The sequence below is a fragment of the Myotis yumanensis genome, unplaced genomic scaffold (assembly GCF_028538775.1).
Source record: "Myotis yumanensis isolate MYYU_CA2020_CCGP unplaced genomic scaffold, mMyoYum1.0.hap1 SCAF_10, whole genome shotgun sequence".
Lineage (NCBI taxonomy): Eukaryota > Metazoa > Chordata > Mammalia > Chiroptera > Vespertilionidae > Myotis > Myotis yumanensis.
In genome coordinates this window covers 17,709,647-17,736,878 of record NW_027223761.1, presented here as the reverse complement: position 1 = coordinate 17,736,878, position 27,232 = coordinate 17,709,647, and the positions used below count along the sequence as shown (strand labels likewise).

At 39.1% G+C, this 27,232-nt stretch overlaps 2 protein-coding genes across 2 annotated transcripts in view; both read left to right on the top strand.

Moving 5' to 3' along the window:
• Positions 1 to 21,651, top strand: part of NUP160 (nucleoporin 160) — a 37,139-nt gene extending 15,488 nt beyond the window's left edge. The window contains exons 16-36 of the mRNA XM_070428012.1: positions 267 to 394; positions 484 to 644; positions 3,316 to 3,449; positions 4,495 to 4,565; positions 5,236 to 5,395; positions 6,395 to 6,464; positions 7,010 to 7,108; positions 7,807 to 7,926; positions 9,179 to 9,274; positions 9,374 to 9,468; positions 9,562 to 9,658; positions 9,751 to 9,856; positions 12,688 to 12,848; positions 13,839 to 13,899; positions 14,688 to 14,798; positions 14,974 to 15,097; positions 15,850 to 15,951; positions 16,987 to 17,128; positions 18,309 to 18,434; positions 19,753 to 19,857; positions 20,690 to 21,651. Of these exons, the coding sequence (XP_070284113.1) occupies positions 267 to 394; positions 484 to 644; positions 3,316 to 3,449; positions 4,495 to 4,565; positions 5,236 to 5,395; positions 6,395 to 6,464; positions 7,010 to 7,108; positions 7,807 to 7,926; positions 9,179 to 9,274; positions 9,374 to 9,468; positions 9,562 to 9,658; positions 9,751 to 9,856; positions 12,688 to 12,848; positions 13,839 to 13,899; positions 14,688 to 14,798; positions 14,974 to 15,097; positions 15,850 to 15,951; positions 16,987 to 17,128; positions 18,309 to 18,434; positions 19,753 to 19,857; positions 20,690 to 20,779 (2,359 nt within the window). The 3' untranslated portion in view covers positions 20,780 to 21,651. The remainder of the gene's footprint in view (positions 1 to 266; positions 395 to 483; positions 645 to 3,315; positions 3,450 to 4,494; positions 4,566 to 5,235; positions 5,396 to 6,394; positions 6,465 to 7,009; positions 7,109 to 7,806; positions 7,927 to 9,178; positions 9,275 to 9,373; positions 9,469 to 9,561; positions 9,659 to 9,750; positions 9,857 to 12,687; positions 12,849 to 13,838; positions 13,900 to 14,687; positions 14,799 to 14,973; positions 15,098 to 15,849; positions 15,952 to 16,986; positions 17,129 to 18,308; positions 18,435 to 19,752; positions 19,858 to 20,689) is intronic.
• A 1,621-nt stretch (positions 21,652 to 23,272) lies between these two features.
• The window catches only part of FNBP4 (formin binding protein 4), a 37,119-nt gene continuing 33,159 nt past the window's right edge, over positions 23,273 to 27,232 (top strand). The window contains exons 1-2 of the mRNA XM_070428011.1: positions 23,273 to 23,543; positions 24,611 to 24,700. Coding sequence (XP_070284112.1) covers positions 23,324 to 23,543; positions 24,611 to 24,700 — 310 coding nt within the window. The 5' untranslated portion in view covers positions 23,273 to 23,323. The remainder of the gene's footprint in view (positions 23,544 to 24,610; positions 24,701 to 27,232) is intronic.

Genomic DNA, 27,232 nt, shown 5'->3' with positions numbered 1-27,232 from the left:
TATACATTAAAGTACGTACAAAGTAGTGGCTTAAACTGTTCACTGTTAAGTGTTTTTTCCACATTCATATTGTCTTTCATGTGTGGAAAAATAAGGGAAAATTTGCTTCATGGAGTAGAAGTATCTTGTATGCCAGAATGATTATCTCCATTCCTTTACTGTGGCTGGATTTCCTATTTCTAAGCACATTTAAGTTTTCAGGACTTACACAAAGTTTATCTTCTATGTCTTTGGTAGTAATAGGAGTTTTCTAATTGTCCTTCTAGAGAAAATGTGATGGAGGATATTTGTAGTAAACTGCAAGAGATTAGGAACCCAATCCATGCCATTGGGCTTCTTATACGGGAAATGGATTATGAAACAGAGGTGGAAATGGAAAAGGGATTCGATCCAGGTAATGACAAAACAACAGATGTGCCTTTTTGACTTAGAGAAGAAAATGATTTAACTCCTTTTTTTTTTTTTTTTTTTTTTAAATTATAGCTCAGCCTTTGAATGTTCGAATGAATCTTTCCCAGCTCTATGGTAGTAGCACAGCAGGGTATATCATGTGCAGAGGTGTGCATAAAATTGCCACAACTCGCTTCCTCATCTGCCGAGACCTTTTGATCTTACAGCAACTATTAATGAGACTAGGAGATGCAGTAAGTACTATTTGAGAGAAAACTTATGAAGCCTCTTGTACACCTACAGGAATGTGGCAGTTTGTCAACTCTATGAGCACACAGATTTTGTCTTTATTTTCTGCTCTGTCTCCCATGCATGGCCTTTAGTAGACCTCTATTAAAGTTGCTGCATTAGGAATAAGTAAGCATAGGAATCTAAAATCACAGACCAAGAACATAGGAGCAGATTGTTTCACCGTTTCCCTTTGTATGCATAATGCTAGGAAGTTTTCTCAGGTTGGCTGTCCCAAAATTGAATATCATTAGTACGACTTTGGATGTGATGGCTGGGTTCCATTTAGTGGGAGGAAAGAGGAAGAGAAGAAAATTCTCTTTCTGCAGTACAGGATTTACCCTAAGCACGATGTTGAGATTGCAGTGTGTCTTTAGGGCCCTCCCAGCTCCATTCTGTGCTTTCTTTTCCACCATATTCTTTTTTTTTTTTTAAATATATTTTATTGCTTTTTACAGAAAGGAAGGGAGAGGGATAGAGAGTTAGAAACATCGATGAGAGAGAAACATCGATCAGCTGCCTCCTGCACACTCCCTACTGGGTATGTGTCCGCAACCAAGGTACATGCCCTTGACCGGAATCGAACCTGGGACTCTTGAGTCCGCAGGCTGACGCTCTATCCACTGAGCCAAACTGGTTAGGGATTCCACCGTATTCTTATTCTCAGGTTAGCAGATTCTAAAGATTCTGCAGTCCTTGCCACTCACCCGCTGAATGTTCCGTGTTCAGAAATTAGCTTTCTGTCCACAGTAAGAAGTCCCTTTTGTTTTTCCTTCAGTAATTTATAATGAGCCTGACAGGAAGCCGTCTGTTAAACTAATTCATGTTAATGTGTAAAGAATTAAAAGGCCTTGTGTTCCCAGAGGTATTAATACTTTTAAACCAGAATTTATTAACTCAAATACATTGCTAATGGTAGAATTTAGGATAAAAATAAGGAAAAATATTTAAGAGAAGATGATTTGTTTAGGGCCACCAAGGAGAAAGAGAGTCTGTCCCTTAGGGCAGCCCTTATTAAGTTCTTTCCGATCTTTATAGATTTTCCCATTTCTCTAGGAGCTTGGGATTTTTGTTTTTTTGTGGTTTTTTTTTATTGTAAACTTTGTTGGTTTTTCCTAAACATAGAAGTAATAGATGTTCATTGTAGAGCCTTTATATGGAAGCCTTTTTTTTCTAGTAAACAAAAGGAAAATAAAGATTCATCTGTAATCTTCTACACAGTGATGACCACGATTTACATTTTGGTGTGCACCCTTTTTCTATGCAAATTGTTTTTTGTTTTATTCATAAAATTAGGATATTCTACATGTTATTATTTTTGTAATCTGATGGTTTCTATTCTTCTACTTTCAAATTTCATCAGCATTTTCACATTAAGTATTCTATCATATTATTTTTAACTAGAGGCTCGGTGCATGAAATTCATGCACTTGGGGGGTGGTCCCCTCAGCCCAGCCTGCACCCTCTTGCAGTCCAGGAGCCCTTGGGGGATGTCCAACTGCCAGCTTAGTGCTGCTGCAGAAGCAGAAGAGGCTCCCACCATGCTTCTGCACTTGCCAGTCATGAGCCCCACTTCTGGCTAAGCAGCGCTCCCCCTGTGAAAGTGCACTGACCACCAAGGTGCAGCTCCTGCGTTGAGCGTCTGCCCCTTGGTGGTCACTGTGCGTCATAGTGACTGGTCATTCCACCGTTGGGTCAATTTGCATATTAGCCTTTTATTATATAGGACTAGTGGCCTGATGCATGAAATTTGTGCACATTAAAAGGGAATTAATTAGAGGAAATATTTTAATATTGCTATTTGCCCTTTCTCTATAATAGAAGTGTCAGCGATGAAAGAAAATTAGTAAAATGTATATGAAAATAATATATCATGCAAGACCCAGACCCGGCCAGCCCCACCCCCGTCAAGCCCCGCCGAGCAGGGGACGCAGCCTCACATCCCCCAGCCTCGCTGTACACACAACCCCGCCCACCTGTGCCTGCCGCACATGCAGCCTCCTGCTGATCAGTCATTATGGTGTGAGGACATCATGGCCATTTGCATATTAGCCTTTTATTATATAGGATTATCTAGTAACAATTTTAATTTATTCAACCAATCTCATTTGTGGCCATCCATGTTATTGCTAGTTTTTTCTTATAGCTGTAACTTTCTGTAGACCTTTGATTATATCTCCAGGATTAAGTTTAAGAACTAGAATTGATTGGTCATAGGCTATATACATTTTTAAGGCTTTTGGTTGCAATGCCAAATTTTTCTCTAATAGTCATACCCATTTTTACCCAAAACCAGAAGCATAACAAAGGTCTTAGATTTCCCTAGTTCCCCTCTTGAATTCTCAACCCACAGATTTAATGAAAGTTAAGCTTTTCAAATTGTTTTCTTTTTCGCCGTCATCTCCCATGAGTTGGTGAGCTGTTCTTGATTGTTTTTATACTGTTAAATGTTTGGGTAGATATTTTTGCCATCTGCCACCCCAAAATATAATGTTGCTTTTATTTATGTGTAAATGTTATTTTTTAAATGCCCTTTGTAACTGTGTTAATTTTATTTTACCTCCACCTGAACCTTAAGAGTTATCATTACTAATTGCTGTTCACTATCTTACCCCACCCCCTACCCATCATGTACAGGTGATTTTGGGAGCCGGTCAGCTCTTTCAGGCTCAGCAAGACTTACTCCATCGAACAGCTCCCCTACTCTTATCTTATCGCCTCATTAAGTGGGGATGTCAATGCTTGGCAACTGATGTTCCAGTTGACACACTGTAAGTTTAATTATTTTTTCACTATCTTAACAAGAAGGAATTTATAAACATTGTGCTATTATGTATTTTGCCTTTAAAATTCAGAGAGCTTTTAACTTTTTTTTTTATTGATTTGAGAGAGAGAAACATCTATTTGTTCCACTTATTTATGCATTCATTGGTTGCTTCTTGTATGTGCCTGACCTGAGATTGAACTTGCAACCCTTTAGTGCACTGGACGATGCTCTAACCAACTGAGCCAACCAGCCAGGGCCAAGGAGCTTTTAGATGCTTCATTTTCTAAAAGTTGAAGGCTACTTACAAGAATGAAAATAGCCCTAGCTGGTTTGGCTCAATGGATAGCATATCAACCCTTCGACTGAAGGGTCCTGTGTTTGATTCCAGTCAAGGGCACATACCTTGATTGCAGGCTCGATCCCTGGCCCTGGTTGAGGCACATGCAAGAGGCAACCAATTGATGTGTGTGTCTCATATCAATGTTTCTCTCTCTCCCCCTCTGTCTCCCCCCTTTCCCCCTCCCTTCCACTTTTTAAAAAAATCAATGGAAAAATATCCTTGAATGAGAATTAACAACAAAAATTATGTATTTTCTATGTATGTATGTATATAATGTAAAGATAAATTTTGTTGAAGGCAAAATAATAAGAGGTCAGAGGGGAAGTTAGGCCACACACAGAAACATTGTGCTAATTCTTAAAGGCAGGCTGAGATTCTTTATAACCCCAAGAAAAAAGAAAATCCAACAATTACAAGATTCAAATTTTCTGTAAGCTAAACCACCCGTTTTCTCTGGCAAAGGAAGGCTTTTCATGACATGGAGGTCTTGGAGACATTCCTGCCGTGGCGTCTCATTGCAGAATCACTGAGTGGTGTCATGGGCAAGTGTCTAAACTGTGATGTGTTTTCCAGATATTTTCATGCTTTCTTTCGATGGAGCTTTCAGGTGCCGTTTGCTAATTACACTGACAGCATTCTGGATAGGATAACTTGTGGAAGTTGTATTTGACATAGAAGTACTAAGCTGTTTTTCTCCCTTTCCTCACAGGGAGTCTAACCTCCAACACTTGTCAGTGCTGGAACTGACTGACTCCAGTGCTTCAGTGGCGAATAAGTTTGGTAAGGACGGGGCGGATACGCATTGGATTTACGTTTAGCATTTAAAGTGGTCTTTGCCACCTTTGCTTTAGCAAATTTGACAAGGCTCTGCTTTCACTTTGAGAGGGGGTAGGCAACAGCTGAGTCCTCTCGTTGTGGCAAGGGGTCTTTGGAAACCATAATCCCAGGTCAGGCATAAAATACATGGATAGACATACTGCTGCTTTCTCATTGATATTGATATTCCAGTGATTAACTCAAAATCATTTTTTTTTTTTACATTTACTAAGTTCATAGTAGCTTTTAAAATCTGTCTTAATTAGTAAATATTCAGAAGGAGCCCCTCTCATGCTTGAGAACTGTTCTGGAGAATTTATTTTGTGTGTTTTTTTTAATATTGGAACTGTATTTATTATAAACATTCTAGGGAAGACACTTAGGTTTAGCAAGATCAAGAAAAAAAATGACTGCAATGTTAATTTAAATGGCTTTTTTATTGCATTTGTATAGTACTTCACAGTTTACAAATTGCTTTTATTTATATTGCCATTGATAATATCAATGTTGCATTTTATATTTTGAAATAATAAGTGTTCTTTGTTATAGGCATAAAATGAATTGATAGACTCTCTTCATTAAAAATTGATATTATATCACAAGTTGCTCATTGTCATTACTTTTTCTTTTTAAGTTTCTAGCCCTCAGTCACTTGTGGAATTATTCTTCCAAGAAGTTGCAAGAAAACATATTACATCTCATCTCTTCTCTCAACCAAAGGCACCTCTTAGCCAGACTGGGTTGAATTGGCCTGAGATGATTACTGCAATTACCAGTTATTTATTGCAGCTCTTGTATCCTTTTATTTAAAAACTAGAAGCCCAGCACACGAAATAACGTGGCCCTGTGCGTTCTGCCCACCCACCCGCACTTGCCTTGCTGTGCTCACAGCCCCGCCCACCTGCGCTGGTCATTGGTCATTATGGCCAATGGGCTTTTTATATATATAGATCAGTTAAAAGTTTTCTTCTATCTAAATAGTCTAAGGCTCTTATTCTGTCTGTGTGATGAAAATTTTATTTATATATAAATATGTATTTTTTAATCCTTGCCTGAGGATATATTTTTATTGATTCTAGAGAGAGTGGCAGGGAGGGAAAGAGAGAGAGAGAGAGATCAACATTGATGTGACAGACAAACATTGCTCAGTTGTCTCCTATACACACCTGGTCTGTGGATCATATCTATAGCCTAGGTAAGTGCCCTGACTAGGAATCAAACCCTAAACCATTTTGTTGTACGGGATGATGCTCCAACTAACAACCACCTTGTTGGGGCTGTAATGAAGATTTTTAATGAGGTTGGGTGCTTATTCCCCCAACAGGAGATGATAATACTTTCAGATATGATCCCAATTTTTATTTTATTTTGGTCTGCTTTTTGCTCAGGAGTTAAGCCAGATTTTCTTGGTATGAACAAATTTCATGCGTAGATCTCTTATAGCATTATACATTCATTTATCAGATATTTATTGAATGGCTCTATATGCCAGGCACTATATTAGGTGCTTGTGCAATTTATCAGCTAGAGTTAGAAATGATCACACAAGGTTGAAATACATTCTTTAGCCCATAGTTAATTGAGTTCGGTGACAAGGTTCCTTGTATATAACCTTTTCATTACCTTTGTCTAATATTAAAGTTACATGGTTATGTGGAAAGAACATGTGCTCTGCCAACCTCTCTTCACCCTCTTTTTTAAAAATTAAGCCATTTTGTGGAGTCTGACTGCCCAGTGTGTATGTTTAAGTTTGTCCAAAAAAGGAAAAAAAATCTCCTTAACCAATAACTTAGATGGCCTAGCAATCCCAGTTGCCTCTTTCTAGAATGTTTGATGGGAAGTTGTCAGTATGTACAATTGCAAGTGAGTACTATTGAATATTTCAGATTTAATTATTATTGTAAAGAATAGGATTTCTGGAACATTTTTCTTTGTAAATGTTACCTGCATTTTAATTGGGCTTACAATAAGAACCATAATAATTTATACTCCATTGCACCAAAACATACTCCAGATTTTCTCTTCTTGCCTCTTTCACAGTATCATTCCTAACATAATTTTTCCTAGAATCCTTTTTTTTTTTTAATTCTCTGTATTAGGTAAAACAAACATACCATTCTCTTCATATAAATCCTTTACTGGCATCTAGTCATTGAACCAGTAAATATCAAAAGTTGGAAAATCGCTAAAATTTAGGAAGATGTATGTGTTTGTGTTATTGGAGTTCTGTTTGCTTTCTTAAAGTATCTAATAGCCTAACCCAAGAATCGGTTCACAGAATTAGGTTCTGCTCTCCAGAGATATCAGGAAATATATGTGTTGATTGACCACATCTTCTCTCCCTCTGTGAAGAACTTGGAAATGAGTATTTATTTTCTTAATCAGAAAGCACCTTTTATGCCTTTAAGGATTATATTCATCTGCTCCATCCCTGGTGTCAAGTCAATGTTGGTTCCTGTCGATTTATGCTGGGAAGGTGTTACCTGGTTACAGGAGAGGGACAGAAGGTAAAACTACATTTTAAGTGATGAAGAAGCTTTAGTGCAAGGAGGACACTTAGTTTCCATCTAACTAGGTTGGAGGGAGTGGGAGGCATAGAGTCCTCCAGATCAGGTGCCAGTGAGGGGCACTATATGCCTGTGGAGGATGTTCAGCCTCGGGTACTTTGCAGATTAGTTAGGACACAAGAAAATATGAATAAGGAAACAGTGCAACCTTCCTGCCCGTGCAGGTGTTTTTAGGGATGCGTTTTGATAAATAATGTATTTCTCAATTACATTGTTTTCACTATATCTTTTTTTTTTTAATGCAGCTGCTTTTCCCAGTATGGTAGTTTACATTTCTATTTTTTTTCCCCTGACATCGTACTATCTAAATTTTCAAACATACAAAAAAGTTTAAAGACTTTTATAATAAACAGTCATATACATACCACTCAAATTCTACAAATGTTAAACATGTTGCTCAGTTGCTTTATTATATATTTATCAATTATCTTACTTAAAGCTCACTTTTTAATAGTGTTTAAGTGAAGAAGTGAGATACAAGGTATTAAATAATTCATCAGAGTTTAGAATGGCAGAAATTATGAATGTAGTCAATAGTCTTAAATAATTTTGTTTCTTTTTTGGCTTTGTTTAGCAAATGAGTACCTAGAATTGGGACAATTCGTTATAAGTCGCTTTGTATTCTTTTCCTTCTCCAGGCTCTGGAATGTTTCTGTCAGGCAGCATCTGAAGTGGGCAAAGAGGAATTCTTAGATCGCTTGATCCGGTCGGAGGATGGGGAGATTGTCTCCAATCCCAGGCTACAGTACTATGATAAGGTATTTTATGTCATGGTTTGGCTCTTTTTTTACTCTCCTGTGTAGAAATTTATTTGAAATACATTACCTTGGTATTTTTGGAGAAAAATAAAATAAAAATGTAATCATTCCCTAAATTTCTAAGAGAAAATGAGTTTGCTGAGAGAAATTGAAGAAACATTTTTAATTAAATTTGATAAATGTTTTTAACTTAAATATAATTTTATTAGCTCAGTCATCATTAAAATTTTTATTACTTAACATTAGTTTGGCTAATAACTCAAAGAATTAACTTGCAATGCTATATTTAACTTTAGTTTATGATTTGGCCTCTCTGAGTTTTTTCCTACCACTTTCCTCTGGTCACTCAACTGTAATGATAGTGGCCTTCTTACTGTTCATGCAAGCTGAGCACGTACTCTGGTCCTTTCAGAGCTTTTCTGCCTGCCATTGCCTTAGCCTGAAATGCTTTCCACCAGGTAGTCAACTTTCTCATGCCCTCATTGCATTCAGGCGTCTGCTCATGTGTCACCTCCCTGCCTATCTATGTAGAATAACCCTTGCGGTCCTGTGTGCTTGCTCCCTCTCCCTTATATGCACACGTGCAGACAGGCACCGAGGGGAGTCTCCTGGCCCTGCTTTATAGCATTTAACTGTGCTTGATGCTGTATTTTAGATAACCTGTGTGTTATTACCTATTTTCTTAATGTGTTTTTAGTTATTTTAGAGGAAAGGTGAGGAAGAGAGAAACATTGATGGGCTGCCTCCTGCACACCCCCTACAGGGGATCTAGCCTGCACCCCAGGCATGTGCTCTAACCAGGAATTGAACCAGCGACCTCTCGGGGCATGGGACAATGCTCAACCAACTGAACAACACTGGCCAGGGCTCTTTTGTTTTTTTTATAAGGCAATGGTGTTAATTTATTTATTAGGCTTTAGATTTATCTATGGACCCAAACAGTTAGTATGAGAAGTTAGTAGTGAAATTGTATTTGTTCCTTCATTCAGCAAATACTTACTGAGAGCCTACTATATACTAAACACTGAGGATAGAGCTGTGAACAAAAAAGACCAATAGAAAGTTTTACAACAAGCCTATTATTTAACAGTAGAATCTAAAGGAAAATCTCAAATATTGACCAAATAATCCTCATTTTCTCAGCACCTTTGATTTAAGCTTTATATTACCCAGTTATCTAATGGATTTAAAATCAGATATCAATTTGAAATGCATATTAACTTTAATACAAGTTTCTTCTCTTCCTCCTCAGGTTTTGCGCCTACTAGACGTTGTTGGTTTGCCTGAACTCGTTATTCAGTTGGCTACATCAGCAGTAACTGAAGCAGGTGATGACTGGAAGAGTCAGGTAAGAACTAACTATAGTCTAGTTATTTCTCTTGAGATTTGTCATGAATGTGATGTTTTGATTTCTATTACTCTTTTTCCCCCTGTATCTGATATTTAGGCTACTTTAAGAACATGCATTTTCAAACATCATTTGGATTTGGGTCACAATAGCCAAGCATATGAAGCCTTAACCCAAATTCCCGATTCTAGCAGGTATCAATCTTGATCTTTTTGAAGAAGGTGATTTACCAAACATATTTAACCCACGAAGACAGTTTACCCTTGTCTGCCTTTCTTTCCTTCCAGGCAGTTAGATTGTTTACGGCAGCTGGTGGTGGTTCTTTGTGAACGCTCACAGCTACAGGATCTTGTAGAGTTTCCCTATGTGAATCTGCATAACGAGGTAATTTAGGTACCCACTGATGACTGATGGCAACTGTGTTGGCTGTCATGATGACTACTAACTTTGATGTCTGATTGCTTCCCCTTCCTTAGGTTGTGGGAATAATTGAATCACGTGCCAGAGCTGTGGACCTCATGACTCATAATTACTATGAGCTTCTCTATGCCTTTCACATCTATCGCCACAATTACCGAAAGGGTAAGCCCTTGAAGCAGGCAGTCTTTGTTGGAGGCAGCCTTACCAGTTTAATCACATTTTACAAATATATTATGTTTGACTTACGTAATTTTTACCTTATTTTTAATATTGGATAAGTGTTCTCCATGAGCATTTGGGGAAATTATGTTTAAGGACAAAATCAGCTTCACCTTCTTGAGGATTACCTGTTAGCCTTAAACGCCTCCAATCCTGAGGCATTTCCAGTAAGATGACCTTCTATGTGAATCTTCTGATTTTAAACAAAATTTTCCTTAAAGGCACCTTGAATTCTTGTGGCTGGTTTTGAGTTCCTGTGCCATTTTGCATGGGCCTTCTCTCTTTCCTTATTTATTTTTGCTGATCCTTTTGAGAGTAAGTTGTAGACATTATGACTCAGTGGATGAATGCTTCAGGTGCATCTCCTAAGGAACATTTTCTTACATAACCTCAATGCAATTATTGAATTAAGGAAATGTAACAAATTAATTTTGTGAATTAAATCTAAATGTGGTATTATCATCTGATGTGCTGCTCATATTTAATTGTCACTGATTTTCTTGAATAACACACTCCTTCCATTCTGTAGCTGTCCTCACTCCCAACCTAGGACCACATATTGTATTGCCCTGTCATACCTCTTTCTTCTCCTTTAATCTGAAGCACTTCTTTTAACCTTACTTTGCCCTTGGATGACATTGATGTTTTGAAGAGTTTAGGCCAGTCGTTGTTGTAGAATACATCTTAATTTATGTTTGTATGATGATTGATGAAGTCTTTACCGGGACAGCTAAAATGAGATAAGCATTATGGCTCCCCTTTTGGACATCCCACATTTTTATACCATTTTCACTCAGAATTTTTCATTAGATTTTTTTGCTGATTTTCATTGGAAAGAATGAATGGAAGTAATTTGTAAACATGTTCTTAATATTCCTAATGCCAAAACATGTTTGCATATTTATTTTCTTGAATCATACAGAAAGGGAAATAATGGTTAAAGATCTCCCATTGTTTGCTTTCACTATAGCAACATCCCTTACATCAATCTGATTAAGACCAGTTTAACTGGAAAAATGTTCGTGTCTTTCTGGAGCAAGACCTGAACATCTGTTGTTCTTACAAAATGTCTCACATATTGCAGGCACTCAAAAATATTTGTTGGAAAGAAAAATAGTTTCATTCAAAAACTGAATGCTATTTGGTTTCTGGAATTGCATGCTCTCAGGAAAATAGTCAATATCTTCTTCAACCTTGTAAAGTATTATTTAAAAAATAAGTATGTCTTAAACAGACCATCCAAACATTACTTGATATCAGAATCCTGGGTTGAGAGAGGTGACAGTTTGGCTGAGACTTGCTCTCTAAGCTAGTCTTCTGTCTTGTCTGGGAATGTAGTATCTAAAAGTAAAAAACATTTTACATGATGGGAGTGTGGGGTGGTAATTGTGGTATGTACACGTAACATAAAATTCAGTGGTGTTAAGTAGATTCACATGTTTAAGGACAAAATTATTATGTTTAAGGACAAATATTATGTTTAAGGGCAAAATTAGCTTCACCTTCTATAACCTTCTATATATACTTATGAGAGCTATTTATTTTTAACCAATCTCCAAAACTCTTCATCTTGCAAAATAGAAACTCTATACTCATTAAACAATTTCCCATTGATTTTTTAATCGTGTTAAAACATAAGTTGTAATTTATTACTTGAAATAACTAACATGCTACTTTTCTAAATAAGAGTTAATTAGCATGAATAATTTTTTATTGTGTAAAAATACCATTTACCAATTTAAAGTGTACAGCTCAGTAGTGTTACATACATTCACATTGTTGTGCAACCAATCCCCCAAACTTATTTCATCTTCCAAAACTGAAACTTTCTATCCATTAAACAACTCCCCGTTGTCCTCTTCCCCTTGGTAACTACGACTATTCTACTTTCTGTGTCTGTAAATTTGCCGCTGGAATCATACATTATTTTTTAAAATATTTTTTAATTGATTTCAGAGAGAGAGAATCATTTATCAGCTTCCTTCTGTACACCCCACACTGGGGATCAAACCCACAACCCAGGCATGTACCCCTGACCAGGAATCAAACCATGATCTCCTGGTTCATAGGTTGATGCTTGACCACTGAGCAACACTGGCAGGGCTCATACAGTATTTTTCTTTTTGTGACAGGCTTATTTCACTTAGTGTATATAATGTCTTCAAGTTTCATCCATGTGGTAGCATGTCAGATTCATCCTTCTTTAAGATTGAATAATATTCCATTATATGCATGTATCACATTTTATTTATTCCTCAGTGGACACTTTGATTGCTTCCATCTTTGTCTGTTGTGCATACTGCTGCTATGAATAAGGGTGTACAATATCTCTCCCAAGACCCTACTTTCTTTTTTTTAAATATATTTTATTGATTTTTTACAGAGAGGAAGGGAGAGGGATAGAGAGTTAGAAACATCGATGAGACAGAAACATTGATCAGCTGCCTCCTGCATGCCCCCTACTGGGGATGTGCCCGCAGCCAAGGTACATGCCCTTGACCAGAATCGAGCCTGGGACCGTTGAGTCCACAGGCCGACGCTCTATCCACTGAGCCAAACCGGTTAGGGCAAGACCCTACTTTCATTTTGGGGGAGTATATATCCAAAAGTGGAATTGCTGGATCATAAGGTAATTTTTTTAGGAACTGCCATACTGTTTTAGGTTAAACTCAATTTTGTTTTAAATTTTAATATTTGATAAGTAAAGCAAATTCTCTCTATCTCTAAAGAGATACTTTTGAAATTCTAATGTCTAATTTATTATTGTCTCATAGCTGGCACAGTGATGTTTGAGTATGGAATGCGTCTTGGCAGAGAGGTTCGAACTCTCCGGGGACTTGAGAAGCAAGGCAACTGTTATTTGGCTGCAATTAATTGTTTACGACTTATTCGTCCAGAATACGCATGGATTGTGCAACCAGCTTCTGGTGCAGTGGTATGAAAACTTTTCATCCTGGAATTCATTTTCACTTATCTGGTCCTTTTAGAACTCTGACCTCATTTAAAATTTCTTCTGGGATATTTGTGAACTTAATTTATTTTTGCAGCAATTCAGTTGTTATATATTACTATACCTTCAGTTCCCAAGTTCAGAATCACTGTAGGAAGAAGTATTACAAAGCACTTTTGGAGTTAGACCTGACTAACTAAAAGCAAATTAATCTTATGCTGTCCACTTATCCTCTTGCTTAAAATCTATATATATATAAAAGCCCAGTTACCTAACGGTGGAACTACCAGAACGACCGGTCGACCAGTCGCTATGACGTGCACTGACCACCATGGGCAGACGTTCAGTGCAGGAGCTGCCCCCTGGTAGTCAGTGCGCTCCCACAGTGGGAGTGCCACTTGGCTGACCGGGATGAGCGGTGCTCCCACAGAAGGCTGATCCCCGCAGGCCATGCCCCCGACCAGTGCAGAAGCGATAATGATGTTTATGTCTACATTATAGAATTGTTAGGGCATTAGAACTGTGACAGTGCCTGGCCTGCAAAAAGTGCCCAATAAATATTTCATTTGTTTTTATTCATTCCATCTACAATTACTGTTTTAAAGGATGTCGATGTATACTTTGACTTTTTTCTGTCATGCTGATGTCATATATGCCCAGCTACTTCTATTGTATAGTTCCTGCATTTAGTAGGTTGCTTCCCAGAGTTCTCCATGGAGAATATAACTGCAACCATGGAAAGTCAAGTGGCTTATACGGAAATCAAATCCATGTCCTTGTAACAAGTCCAAATCCAATAACATGTTAGAGCTAAGTAAGCCAACCTGGCAAACACCACATTTGTCTGATAGTTATAGTACCTTTATAAGAGAAGCTGTGCTAGTTGAATAATTTATGTTGAGAGAATTTAAGCAGGAAAGTTCTGGATTCAAATTAAAATAGTAATTTTTCAGTTAAATAAATTTGTCTTTTCAGTATGATCGCCCTGGTGCATCCCCTAAGAGGAATCATGATGGAGAGTGCACTGCTGCCCCGAGTGAGTCAGGGGTCTCACTGATACTTTGCTGGACAGTAATTAATTATATTGTTGTGTTATAGTAGTAATATTTAGATTTATATATGTTTTAATATACTTCTACTGCAGTATATGTAGTTATATCGTAATATACTATATATTACATATGTCTAGTAGTTATATAGTAGAGTTCCTTTTTATTGTATTTTTGTTATTTTATATTTTTGTCGTTAATCCTCACCTGAGGATATTTTTCCATTGATTTTTAGATTGGAATGGAGAGGGAGAAACAGAGAGAAAAACATCATGTTATTTTAATCTGCTAAAAGTTGGTTGGTGGCCCTTTCAAAACTTGGTATGGCTGTATGAGACATGAAAATGCTTTGAAAGTATGTTTTGTTGCTTGTTGTATTTAAATCAGCTTCATAGCAAGCTTTTATTTTATCAGGCTTCTTTATACTACCATGGAGGCATGATACCTTGCTCAGAAGCCTGGGCTCTAGAGTGGGACACCTGGTTTCAATTCTGCCTCTCATTTTGGGCATGTTCCTTTCTTACTGATAGAGATAGTATTTTACAGTTATAAGGTTTAAATGAAATTATATGTAGAATACCTTGTAAACACCTCCTCACTGCAGTACTGCTTTGATTTGACTCAGCTATTGCTTTATTTTTTAAGTTAGCCTTTATGGAGCCTCCCATTTTCTCCCTTTGGAAATTAAATTTAGTGGAAATTGACAGGTTGGGTTAGTCTCATAGGCACTTCCTTTGTACTTTGAGAATTGAAATTGTTTGTCTTTGGCTGATAGCGAATCGGCAGATTGACATCCTGGACCTGGAAGACCTGGAGAAAGAGTGCTCCTTGGCTCGAGTGCGCCTCGCGCTGGCTCAGCATGAGCCGTCAGCAGTTGCTGTTGCGGGTAGGGATGCATTCGTCTGTCGGTACCAACAGCACATTTGAGGGCCAGCTAGTGGACTTGGCATACTAGATGGCTATAAAGCTTTTCGTTGTTATTCTGGATACTTGTCAACAGTTTGGGGGCTCATTTGCATATACCTCTGGTTGCATTGAGTGGTGCTTTTCCATTTCCATAGGAAGCTCATCAGCAGAGGAGATGGTCACTCTCTTGGTTCAAGCTGGCCTTTTCGACACTGCCATATCACTGTGTCAGACATTTAAGCTTCCCTTAACGCCAGTCTTTGAGGGCCTTGCTTTCAAGTATGTATGACACTGTCTTTTCATAGTTTTAATTTTCCTAATGCAAAAGTGCTGTTGCTTAGTGTGAAGCAGGGGTCACACAAGCCAGTTTCCTATAACCCACTGTTTTTGTTTAGTTCACACAAAGGTTGTTTAATTTCTTTTAGACAATTGTGATTTTTTTAAATTAATTAATTTATAACTTCTCTTGAGAAGATCTGACATTCCTGGACCTCATTCCTACAGGACAGTAGATAACCTGGATTAAGAATAGTGGTGTCACCCTGGCTGGTTTGGCTCAGTGGATAGAGCATTGGCCTGCGGACTGAAGGGTCCTGGGTTCGATTCCAGTGAAGGGCACCAAAAAAAAAAAAAAAAAAAAAAGACTGGTTGTGTCTATTTTAGCCAATGTATGCTCTTTTCAGTCCTTTAGGACATCTGGTCCCTGCCCTGGAAGCATTCTTAAAAAGTACTCCTTCCTGAAGTTACCTTATACCTACATATTGGTCAAGTACTTTGTGAATTGGAAATACCAACTTCCAGAATTTTTCAACATCAATTTTCTCTTGAAAGTAAATAATCTCTTAACATTTATTAATGGCCTTGTGGGTCATTCAGTTTTTTGGCTATGAGGAGGAAGAGCCAGTACCCCAGTAGTGAATTCAGAATAGACGAGAGCTAAAATTGTCGTCTTATCTCTAGTTTTAGTAACAAAGTAAGGTGGTGCTTTTCAGCAAATTGGTTTATTGTGTGTGGAACCATTTTCATTGCAGATGCATCAAATTGCAGTTTGGAGGAGAGGCAGCACAAGCAGAAGCCTGGGCCTGGCTAGCAGCCAATCAGCTCTCTTCAGTCATCACCACAAAGGAGTCCAGGTACAGCCCTAGTATTCCTCCGACCCTGCGATGGCTCACCCTCCAGGTACTTCCCTAGGACAGCCAATTAGTGTCTGCCTGACTATCTCCGTTTCTCAGAGTGCTTCTCTGACAACTCTAATTCTCAAAACTTTCCTTCCTTGAAATGCATTTACAGTCTGTATCATGTAGCATAGCACTTTAGAGTTGTAGCATTTTACAGTTTGGAAGTCTCTTAACCCCTAAATTAGCACACCAGAATCACTATTAAAATATAGATTACGAGACCTGGTCATTGTGGCTCAGTTAGTTGAGCATTGTCCCATGCACAGAAAGGTTGCCAGCTAGTTCGATTCCCGGTTGGGGCACAGACCCAGGTTGCAGATTTGATCCCTGGTCGGGGTGCATACAGGAAGCAGCCAATCGATATTTCTCTTTCTCTCCCATCCTCTCTCTCTTAAAAAAAAGTAAAATACAGATTATGAGATAACACCCTAGCCTTCTAAATCAGAACTTGTACATCAAGCATGTCAAACTCGCGGCCTGTACATGATTGTAGTGCTTGATCAGGTTTGAAAACAGTAATCTAAGCCATTTTTCTTATTTTAGAAATTTGGAAGAAATTAAGTGAATTGTATAGTCCAGTAAATATGTGGTTAGTGGGAGAGGAAATATAAGACTTTAAGTCATCTAGTTTCTAGTACTACCCCAAAGTCACATTGACCCTAATGTTAAGTGTCATTTAGCTATATTATTAATTCAGTTGTGAGCTTCCAACAATTTTTTTTTAATTGATTTTAGAGAGGAAGAGAGAGAGATAGAAACATCATTGATGAGAGGGAATCATTGATTGGCTGCCTTCTGCATATTGGACTAAGCCCACAACCCAGGCATGTGCCCTTGACCAGAATCAAACCTGGGACCCTTCAGTCCGCAGGCCGCCGCTCTATCCACTGAGCCAAACCAGACAAAGCCAAAGATTTTTTTCCTTGTAAATACATGGTACTATAAATATCTGTAAAGAATCTGGAACTCATTAGTCTTTCTTTTATCAAGTGCTACAGATGAAGCATGGCGACTGTTATCAACATACCTGGAAAGGTACAAAGTCCAAAATAACTTATACCACCACTGTGTAATCAACAAGCTTTTGTCTCATGGAGTGCCTCTGCCTAATTGGCTTATAAACAGTTACAAGGTAAGTGGTATCTTCACTTGTAGAGAGTAAGAAGCTGATCTTTAAGATTCTGAATAACTTCTGAGATGAGTAAAAAAAATATAAAGAGTAATAATTTATGGAAATATACTGACTTATATACTTTGGGCAGCTTCTCAATCTTAGCTAAAAACAAAACAGTTTTAATTTCTATTCCACATGAAGTACTGAGTGATTAAAGTTCTGCAGGTTAGTGATTAAGTTAATGCTTGCTTATGTGCTCACTGAACAATGAATGTACTAGTATATTTAGCACAGTGAGTATATGCATGACACAGTATTTACTATTCACTACTCAAAAAATTAACAGGAGTGGGTGGAGTAGTTTTCAAATTACTACAGCAGTCTTTCATTTTTGTCAAAGTTGGATTTTTGGGCAGCCTGTTTCAGAATTATTTGGATAGTGGGCTTCTTCAAAATATATATTCCTGGGCCCCATCCCATTCCAGACTTACAAAATCAACTTTCCTGGAGTTAGGAAGCAGGATCTATATTTTAACAAGCTCCTAATTTAATTTAATGCACTCTTAAGTATGAGAAGTACTAGATCTGAAATGCCTTGGAAGAATAGAGAAGGAGGGAATGTAAAGCTTAACGTCCAGAAAGTCATTTTTTTAAGTTAGAAAGTAGAGAAGGCAGCTAAGATGGTAAAGGTTGGTTGTGATCCAATCAGGATACAGAAAGCCTAATTAATGTGAATGGAGCCCTTCCAAACTGAGGCTGTATTCACTTTTCTCACACCCTAAGTTAAATATGAATTTAATTCAGGCTTTTAAAATTGATGATTCTTTTAACTTCTTTTGCATTTGTCATTTGTTTATTTCTGGGAATTGATGTAAATATATTGTCTTTAGTACTCAGCATTGCTGAGAAGGTTTACCACTGTGGAAACAAGTAGAAAAGAATCAAAATGTGTCTTACATCACAAATCAGGAGAGGAAGGCCACTTAATGGATAGGACCTCATTAGGTGCCAAAGGGTAACTGGGCTGTTGGGAATCCAAACCTTATCCCAAGATAAATAAACCAAGATAAGTAAACCAAGGTGCTCTTTTATTCTTATTGAGAACTATCAGTGGAAGAGAATTAGACACAACATCCTTTGATCATTGCCTAAGTAAGATAGAAACAAGCAGATGTTTTTAATCGCTGACTCTTTACAGAAGGTTGATGCTGCTGAGTTGCTCCGTCTGTACTTAAATTATGACCTTTTGGAAGAAGCTGTGGATTTGGTTTCAGAATATGTGGATGCTGTTCTGGGAAAAGGACACCAGTACTTTGGAATTGAGGTAGGCTTCCTATCTAATAAAAGGCTAATATGCAACTAAACCAAATGGCGAAATAACTGGTCGCTATAACACCCACTGACCACCAGGGGGCAGATGCTCAATGCAGGAGCTTCCCCAATGGTCAGTGCACTCCCACAGAGGGAGTGCCACTCAGCCAGAAGCCGGTCTCATGGCTGACGAGCGCAGCAGCGGTAGCAGGAGCCTCTCTCGCCTCTGCGGTAGCGTTAAGGACCCCTTGGGGGATGTTCACCTGCCAGCTTAGGGCTGCAGGGAACTGGGCCTAAGCTGACAGGCAGACATCCCCCAAGGGGTCCTGGACTGCGAGAGGGCACAGGCTGGTCTGAGGGGACCTCCACTCCCGCCAGTGCATGAATTTTGTGCACCGGGCCTCTAGTGTATACATAACACTTCATTTCATTCTGTTAGCACACTAAGTAAAATCAGGAGCTGAAACAATTAGACTATAGGGTAGTAGATTTAACCTTAATTGTTAGTAATTTTTACAACTAGTTTTCTCCAAGATTAGGGACTGGCACTCTTAAGAATCTTCTGTTAACTATTTATAAAATGGGAATACTTTCATTTTTCTCCATCAAAGGAGTGTGGCTTTAGTTAGTACTTGGAAGAGGGAGGTCAATAAGAACAAAATGGCATTTTGTGTGTGAAGACTATGCTGAATCTCTACCAGTGTTTTCTCAATCTTTACAGTAGCCTATAAGGGATTGTTTTAATCCCCTTTTTTTAACCCATAAGGAAACAGGCTCAGGTGTTAACTTGAAGTTGCAAAAGTTCACACAGATGTTAAATAGAGCCACATTTAAAATCCAAGTCTAGTTAACAGCAGAGCCAAGCTCCCAACCTCTCAGGAAAGTATTCAGAACGTTCAAAGTTAAACTTTTCTTTCCAAACCTTTTTTTCCCAAATAACTGGAATCTAAATTTCAGACTGAAAATAGTATCATTCCTTGATATTTTAGAGAGGTTTTGTTGAGTATGTTTATTCTTAATGGGATAAACTAAGGAGCCTGAGGGCTCCTTTAAAATAAGAGATGACATGAATTTAAAAATATATTTGATTTCATATTTGAGAAAAGCACAAGTTCTCCAATTGGAAAGAGGAAGGGGGTAGGTGGGGTTCCAATTGTGTGTGTGTGTGCGCGCGCGCGCACGCATGTGGGCATGCGCGCACTCATGCGATTTCTTACTGTGAAGGGAAAAAAAAGTAAAACATTTTATGTTACTAAGCCTATGAAAGTAACTACCAGAAGAAATGGTCTACTTTTTGGTTTTCTTTAAATTATAAATATTTTTTCTTTCAGTTTCCACTGTCTGCAACGGCTCCAATGGTGTGGCTCCCATACTCTTCCATTGATCAGCTTCTCCAAGTATTGGGAGAGAATAGTGCCAACAGTCACAACATTGCAGTGAGTCAGTCCTTTCCTCTCTATGCCCCTGCACTAGCTGTTACATCTGACAGCTGGATCTCCAGTTCTCAAGGAGTTAAGGAAAGGGCAGCACCATGTATTCCCCTAACATGCTGCCTCAATCCTATATACTAAAAGGTAATATGCAAATTGACCAAACAGCAGAACGACCGGTTGTCATGACACGCACTGATCACCAGGGGGCAGATGCTCAACACAGGAGCTGCCCCCTGGTGGTCAGTGCACTCCCACAGGGGGAGCACCACTCAGCCAGAAGCCCTGAGCTAGGCTCACAGCTGGCGAGCGCAGCAGTGGCAGCAGCACTCAGGATGTCTGACTGCCAGCTTAGGCCCACTTTCCAGAGGCCCAAAGGGAATGGGCCTAAGCTAGCAGTCAGACATCCCCCCAAGGGCTCCCGGACTGTGAGAGGGTGCAGGCCAGACTGAGGGACAACAAACTCACCCCCACCCCCCAGTGCATGAATTTCGTGCACTGGGCCTCTAGTCTAAAAAAATGACTAGTTAAATCAGATGTGGTCTCTCTGGTTCTGGGAAGAGAGCTGGCAATGCTTTTATTGAAGATCTTGGTGTGATTTGCATAATTTGAAAATCATTAGGCAAACAGGATTGGAGTATTATATATACTAGTATAAAAGAAATCCAGTTTTATCAGTAGAGTCCCAAAGCAGACTCATATACTGGATAGTGATTCAATGAAGCAGAGCGGCTAACATCTTCATTACGGGAATCTGCTTGGTGAAGTCAAAATGAAAGCCTCAGTCTTTTGCAGTCCTTGACATATTTTGTAATGATTTCCTCCTTTTCTCCAATAGCTGTCGCAGAAAATACTTGACAAATTGGAGGACTACCAACAAAAAGTTGATAAGGCAACACGGGATTTATTATATCGTCGGAACTTGTGATCCAGATGGTCGCCTAGCCTTTGTAACCGCTTGGTGCCTCTTAGGGCTTAAGAGTTTACCCTACAGGAACCCTGTACTCCAGGCTAATTTTTATACCTGTAAATGATGTGTACAACATTCAAGTCTGCATTCTGCGTAAGAGAGTTGGACAGAGGAGTCACAGGACCTGCGCTTGCTGGCGGTGCTAACATACAATTTCCGGTTTCATCTTGGGTCTCGAACAGCTGCTTTTGTATATGATTCACAAGCTTTTTTAGAGTTTATATTTTTTTAAACTACCGGAGACATTCTTTATCTGCAAATTAAACCCACCTTCACTTTCCAAATGGGTGATGGTTGTTGGTTTGTTGTAGCTGACCACCAAAAGCAGTCACTGCAAATCCTTTCATTCTTCCCTCTCACTTTTTGTATTTCAATGATTATTTTGGTCCAGAACTGACATGTATTTTCTGTATTGCAAACAGAGGCTATGATTTTACATACTCTTTTCATTATTTATTGTGGAATTTTTGTATGATCTTCAATAAAGTATTAAATAACTTGCCTAGATTAAGCCTAAACAAAGACCAGCTGTCAAAGAAGATATCTTACTTTGAATCTGGTTCTCAGGCTAAAGTTGAATCAACTCTTAGCTAAGAAAAAATTAGAAATCCATCCTCTATAAAAGTAATAAATTTTCAAAGTAAATTCTGTTAACTTCTGTGATTTATAATAATCAAGCCGGACTTGATCATACAGTTAGTCTAATGTATTGGGCCAAAATATAAATGTTCCTGGTCAGATTCAAAAGCATTCATGCCCACGAATTTGGGGAAAGTGAAAAATAAGATCTTGCATTTTATTCTGTATATTAAAATTATCTTTTAAGGAAACCATCTGTATATATTTGCTTATATACCTTTTGACCTTCCTTGAGTTTTTCATAAGCCTTTTTTATAATATCAACACCATATTTACATTATATATTTTAAATAACAAGTTTCCCTGTGGTATTGTTATTGGTAGATAATTGTGGTATTTGGTTCTTTTTTATTGTAACTTTTGTCATGATAAATATGAAGTGTTTAATGCAATTCCGGACTGGGGGAGAGAGCCCTTGTCCTCCCAGCATTATAAACCTGTGGCTTCCAACTACAGCAAGAAAACAAAGGTTTCACAAGAGATGTATCCTCTTACTGTTTTCATGAGTGACTAATGGATCATAACCCACAGTCTGAAAAATATCAAGCCTAGTTGTTGCCATTTCTAGAGGATAAGAAGCTTGAGATCAGCACTGTTGAAGAAACCTATCCTTTGTATTGCTTATCAAAGTAGTGGTTGCCATGGTGACCGTTCATAAGACACTGGCCAGCTTTTACAGGGACCTCAACAACCAATATGAGGGTTCATCCATAAGTAGGGCATAATGATCTCTACCCCACACGGTTTTGAGAATTAAATGCAATTTAATTTAATTTAATTCTACTATGTACCTGACATATAGTAAAGTGTTCGATAAATGTTAGGTATTATTAGTATGCTTGGTAAGAACTGAGCAGCCAGGGGTATAAAAATATATCCCACTGGATTTCTTAAGCTCAATTTAGAAGGGGTAAATGAGTACCAACAGTATAAATAAACGCCAAGTGCTGGGGAGGAGCTCAACATTGAGATAGAAGGTTCAGAGAGGTAATGCCTGCACGGGTCTTGAGGTATTAAAAAAAATTCGCCATGTGATGCAGTAGTTATTCCAGATAATGTGAAGGACTTAAGGTGAGACAGGTGATGTTCCTAGTGGCTGGCTCCAGAAAAGGGGGGGCGGGGGGGGGGGCTGGGGTTAGAAAAGGAGAGTGCAAAGGAAGATACATCAAGCAGGTTAAGGCTACCAGTGGGCCAGATTGGGAAGCTCCTGTATCTCACCGCAACAGCTGGCTTTTACCTCGTGTGTAGTGTAATTTCTAGTGATTTTCCCCCCCAACTGATAAGCAACACTACATCATCGTTATGCCCTAAGAAAAAATTTACAAAAGCATGAAAGACCCAATACTCTATTTACTGTTAAATGCTATACACAAAGTAAGCCACAATAATCAGAAACTTGGGGGGAAAGACCTGGAAAGCAGCCCACCTTCCTAAAGGACAAGTGATAAGGAACGGTAGGCAGAAAACAGGCACAACATGGAAGACAAGCGGGTAAAGAAAAGACTCCGCAAAAGACGCATGGGTGGAGCCGGAGGTGCGGGGGAAATCATTCTAAACTCAGGCCCTTCCGTACAATTGGCTTGACGCGCACTCGTTTTTCCTTTTTCCATTGGCTATAGGCCCCTTCAATAGGCCAAAATAGCCAATAGCCTAGCTCTGTGAATAAAGCCCGCCCTCCCCCCTGGGGGGAGGAGCCCGAAGACTGTACTGGGCTCAAGGCGCTTGCGCAACGCGCGCTCCGCCGTTAAAAGCGGATCCTCGCAAGAGGCGGTGTCGCGAGGTATGAATATTGATGACGCAGCGCCGCGCCGAGCACCGCCCTTCTCGGCTTCCCGACGCTCGCACCTCGCGCTCGGGCTCGCGATGGGGAAGAAGTCCCGGGTGGTACCCGGCCGAAGGCCTATCCTGCAGCTCTCTCCGCCGGGTCCCCGGAGCAGCACGCCGGGCCGGGACCCGGAGCCCGAACCCGACACCGAGCCGGACTCGACGGCGGCGACGCCTAGCCAGCCAGCCCCGGCGGCGCCGACGACAACGACGACCGCGGTGACTGCCGCCGCGGCCCCGGAAGACTCGCCTTCAGAAGGTAAGGGTGCGCGAGGGGCCCCGGCCCCTAGGAGGGGCATCCGAAACTCGAGTTCCGGGCTTGCGGCCTAGTCCCTCGGGCAGGACCCTAGGAGGACAACCAACCGGGAGGGCGGCGTCCGCATCCGAGGCCTGCGCGTGGGGCCTGCGGGGAGGGCGGCTGTGGGCCCCAAGACGACCGGAGGGACGCAGAGCCGCGCGCGGGGATCCCAGAGGCGCCATCTCTGCTGCAGAGGGCGGCGCGGCGGCCTGGAGCGCCAACGTCCGCCCTGTGTGTGGGATTCCTCGCGGGCTGGACGTGAGAGTATGAGTTTCCGCGTCCGAGGCTGGGTGACTGGGGACCTGGCCTTTTCTGCACGTCATCTGCGTTTCCTTTCGCTTTTGTGGAAACCGAGACTCTTTAGAAGTGAGCGAGCCCTTTTCATTATGTCAGCCACAGCTTCGGGAACCCCCAAATTGGCAGGTATCCCCACCCCAAAATTTCTGAAGTGAGACTTTTGGGTAGCCCAAGCGTTTGTGTGTTTCTCCCGGGACTGGTGCTTGTCTGACCGCTACGCTGTACACCTGAAACTACTACAACATAACATGGAATGCAAACTGTAGTTTTTGTTTTTTTAAATCATTTTTTTATTTAAAACAAGAGTAATTCGATAGCTCTAATCCAGGGACCAAACCCCGGAGAAGCTACGATCGTTTCAGATGTTTAAAAAAAAAAACCCAACACGCTGGGTAGCTTGTGCGAAAGCAAACGCTATGGCTGTGCTTGTTGTAAAGGCTTTGTAGTAGCCTAGAGCACATTTAGAGAGAAAGAGAGTTTATTTCAGATGTAATTTGATTTTTTTTAATAATGTTCAGGTTCCTAATGTTAAAGTCACGAGACAGAAGATTCTAGCTGTGCTTGTTTATTATCTCCCGAATTATTTGGGTCAGTGATGGATTGTACACTGTTTTTAAAAAGATGGAATCTGGACTTGAAAGGTCAAGTCAGAGATTGGTTTTGTCACCTGTAGTGTTTTCTCTGGTCCATCGAATGACTGCAGCTCTCTTTTGTTCATTTTCCAAATCCAGATGAACAGGAAGTGGTGGTGGAGGTTCCCAGAGTTCAGAATCCTCCAAAACCAGTCATGACCACCAGACTGACCGCCGTGAAAGCAACAGGTATAGATTTTTTTTTTTTACATCTTTTCCATAATATATTTCATAAGGATCAAATTGGGTTTGTTTATTGAGTGTTTTGTTGACAGCTTCAGTGTTGGCTAATTTATATTTCTCCCCCCAAAAATGGGAATTTTAAATCTATTTGTGAGAGCTTGTTAGTATATGTACACTGCAACCAATGTAAAATTTGTTGTTGTTTAATCTGTACCCAAAATACACTACTTTTTCTTCTAATGCCATTTTGTAATGAGTTTTCTGGCTTCCCCACCTGGCTTTAGGGAACACCATCGATTTCTGTTTCTTTTCTAACACATTGCTTTGATTAGTACCTACCAAATGTTTGTGGAGCTGAAATTGCATTAAGGAATATTTGCAGCAGTGGTTTTGTAGACAAATTTGAGTTCAGATCTTCACTTCAGCATTCACTCTGAGAAATCAGGATCTCATTCACCTGTAGAGTGGATCTTAAGCTCAATGTTATTTTGATGATTACATTGAAAAGTTTATATAAAGTTTTGACAGGGAAGTATCAAAAAATGTTAGTTTTATATATAAATAGATTGAAAGATTAAAATAGTTTTGATACTAAATATTCTATTAATTGGTAATTTTATTCTTTTAAGGGTGGTGTACTTTTTGTACTATATGACACCTGAAATCCTGAAATAATAGATGCTTGTTCCCTCCTCCTCCCATTTGTCACTTAAAAAAAAAAGAAAACCCAGTGTGGGTTAGAAAAGCTAAAACTTGGTTCTGAGAGAAATTTCCAAACTAGAAAATACCATTTTGTATTTGTAAAGTACACATATTATTTCATTTGAGTCTAAGAATCATGTAAGATAGAATTTCAGTGTTTCTAGGAGAAATTTCCTTAATTGCTATGTCAGCACTTCAGGCCTTTATATGCCTTATGAACAGAAATGTTTTCATTTTGTCCAGCATCATCGTACAAGGTAATAATATATCAGTTCATTCAGTTTTTAAAGTTCTTAACCTACCAGTTGGTATAATGCATAGGAAAAAGTTTGTCCAACAAAAAACAAAGAAAGCCCCCTAGCCGGTTTGGCTCAATGGATAGTGTCGCCCGAGGATTGAAGGGTGCTGGATTCGATTCTGGTCAAGGGCACATACTCATACCTTGGTTTCAGGCTCGTTCCCCGCATCCCTGTCTGGGGTCATGCAGAGGCAACCAGTCAAGGTGTCTCTCTCATACCAGTGTTTCTCTCTCTCCCCCCCTTCTCTGAAGAAGCAGTGGGTAAAATATTCTCAGGTGAGGATTAGCAACAACCACAAAATGAGTGTCAGAGGTCTCTGGACCCCCTGAAATTGCACACTCAAATGTGTGTTTCTGGGAGGTGGTATATAGTTTTTATCATCTTGATTATTAATAGTTTCTGTGACTAAAAGGGTTAAAAACAACTATTCAGCAATGTTATGAGGAAATTATAATAGTTACTCAAAGTATAATGCAGTTACTGTTTGAAGCTTATCAGGAAAGTAAAAAATATAATCTAAGAAATTACAGCCAGATATAGTTAGTTGATTTGCAAATTGTGTGGCACCATACATTAAAGGTACGCATATTGAAATTTGAGGAGTTAATATTCTTCTCAAAAAAATGCTGCTAAGGACTATGGCTCCAAAGAATAGCCTTGCTTCCTCTAGTTTCCAGAAGCAACAACATCCCAGTAGTAGTCTAGGACATGGTTCTGTGATACACTATATGCTATTTTGACAGAGTATATGTACTCAGAGAGATACGGTTCTGTGAGCCTTATTTTTCTAAGATTAATAATTTTGCAGAATATTGTGAACATTTTTTGTGTTCTAAACTTATTCCTGTTCTTATCAATGTATGGATTAAATTTTCAGAAATGTAATTAGAATTTACATACATTTCATTATTTGCTTTTATCTTGTTTTTATTCTGTTAACATTACTTTTTGTCCCCATAGCACTGTTCCATGTAATACTGTAGTGATCTGATTAATCATAAAACAATACTGCATCTGGTACTGTGCTGTAGTTTGATTTGCTAGTCCCCTATTTGAGAGCATTTGAGTTGTTCACAGCTTTTAGTTATTTAAGTAAGGCTGTTAGAAAATGTTGTGCAAAAATTTTTTTTTAATTCTTTCTTGGGGTTATATCCTCAAAGATTAGAATAACTAAAAGAAACTTGTAGTAGCTCTTGGAACATGTTACCAGATTGTTCTTAAAATATATTGAATCAATTTAATGTATGGTGTCTCTAACAATATTAAGTATGCCTCTTCCCCCAAATACAAGTTTAATAATTTACTTTGCTATTTAATAGTAATTATATTATTAGGAGCTTAGAAAAGGTTTGATGTATGTGCTATGGAATGTTCTTAGGTGAAGAAAAAGGGAATAAATAAGTGAAACCTATTGCCTGTGAGACCCATTCATTCCAAGCTTGGGGAATTTCGTAATTAAAATTCCACACAACTCACCTGGTTTGGAACCTTTTATCAAAGAGTGTAAGAAGCTTTAAAGACAGTGACCTGGGTGATT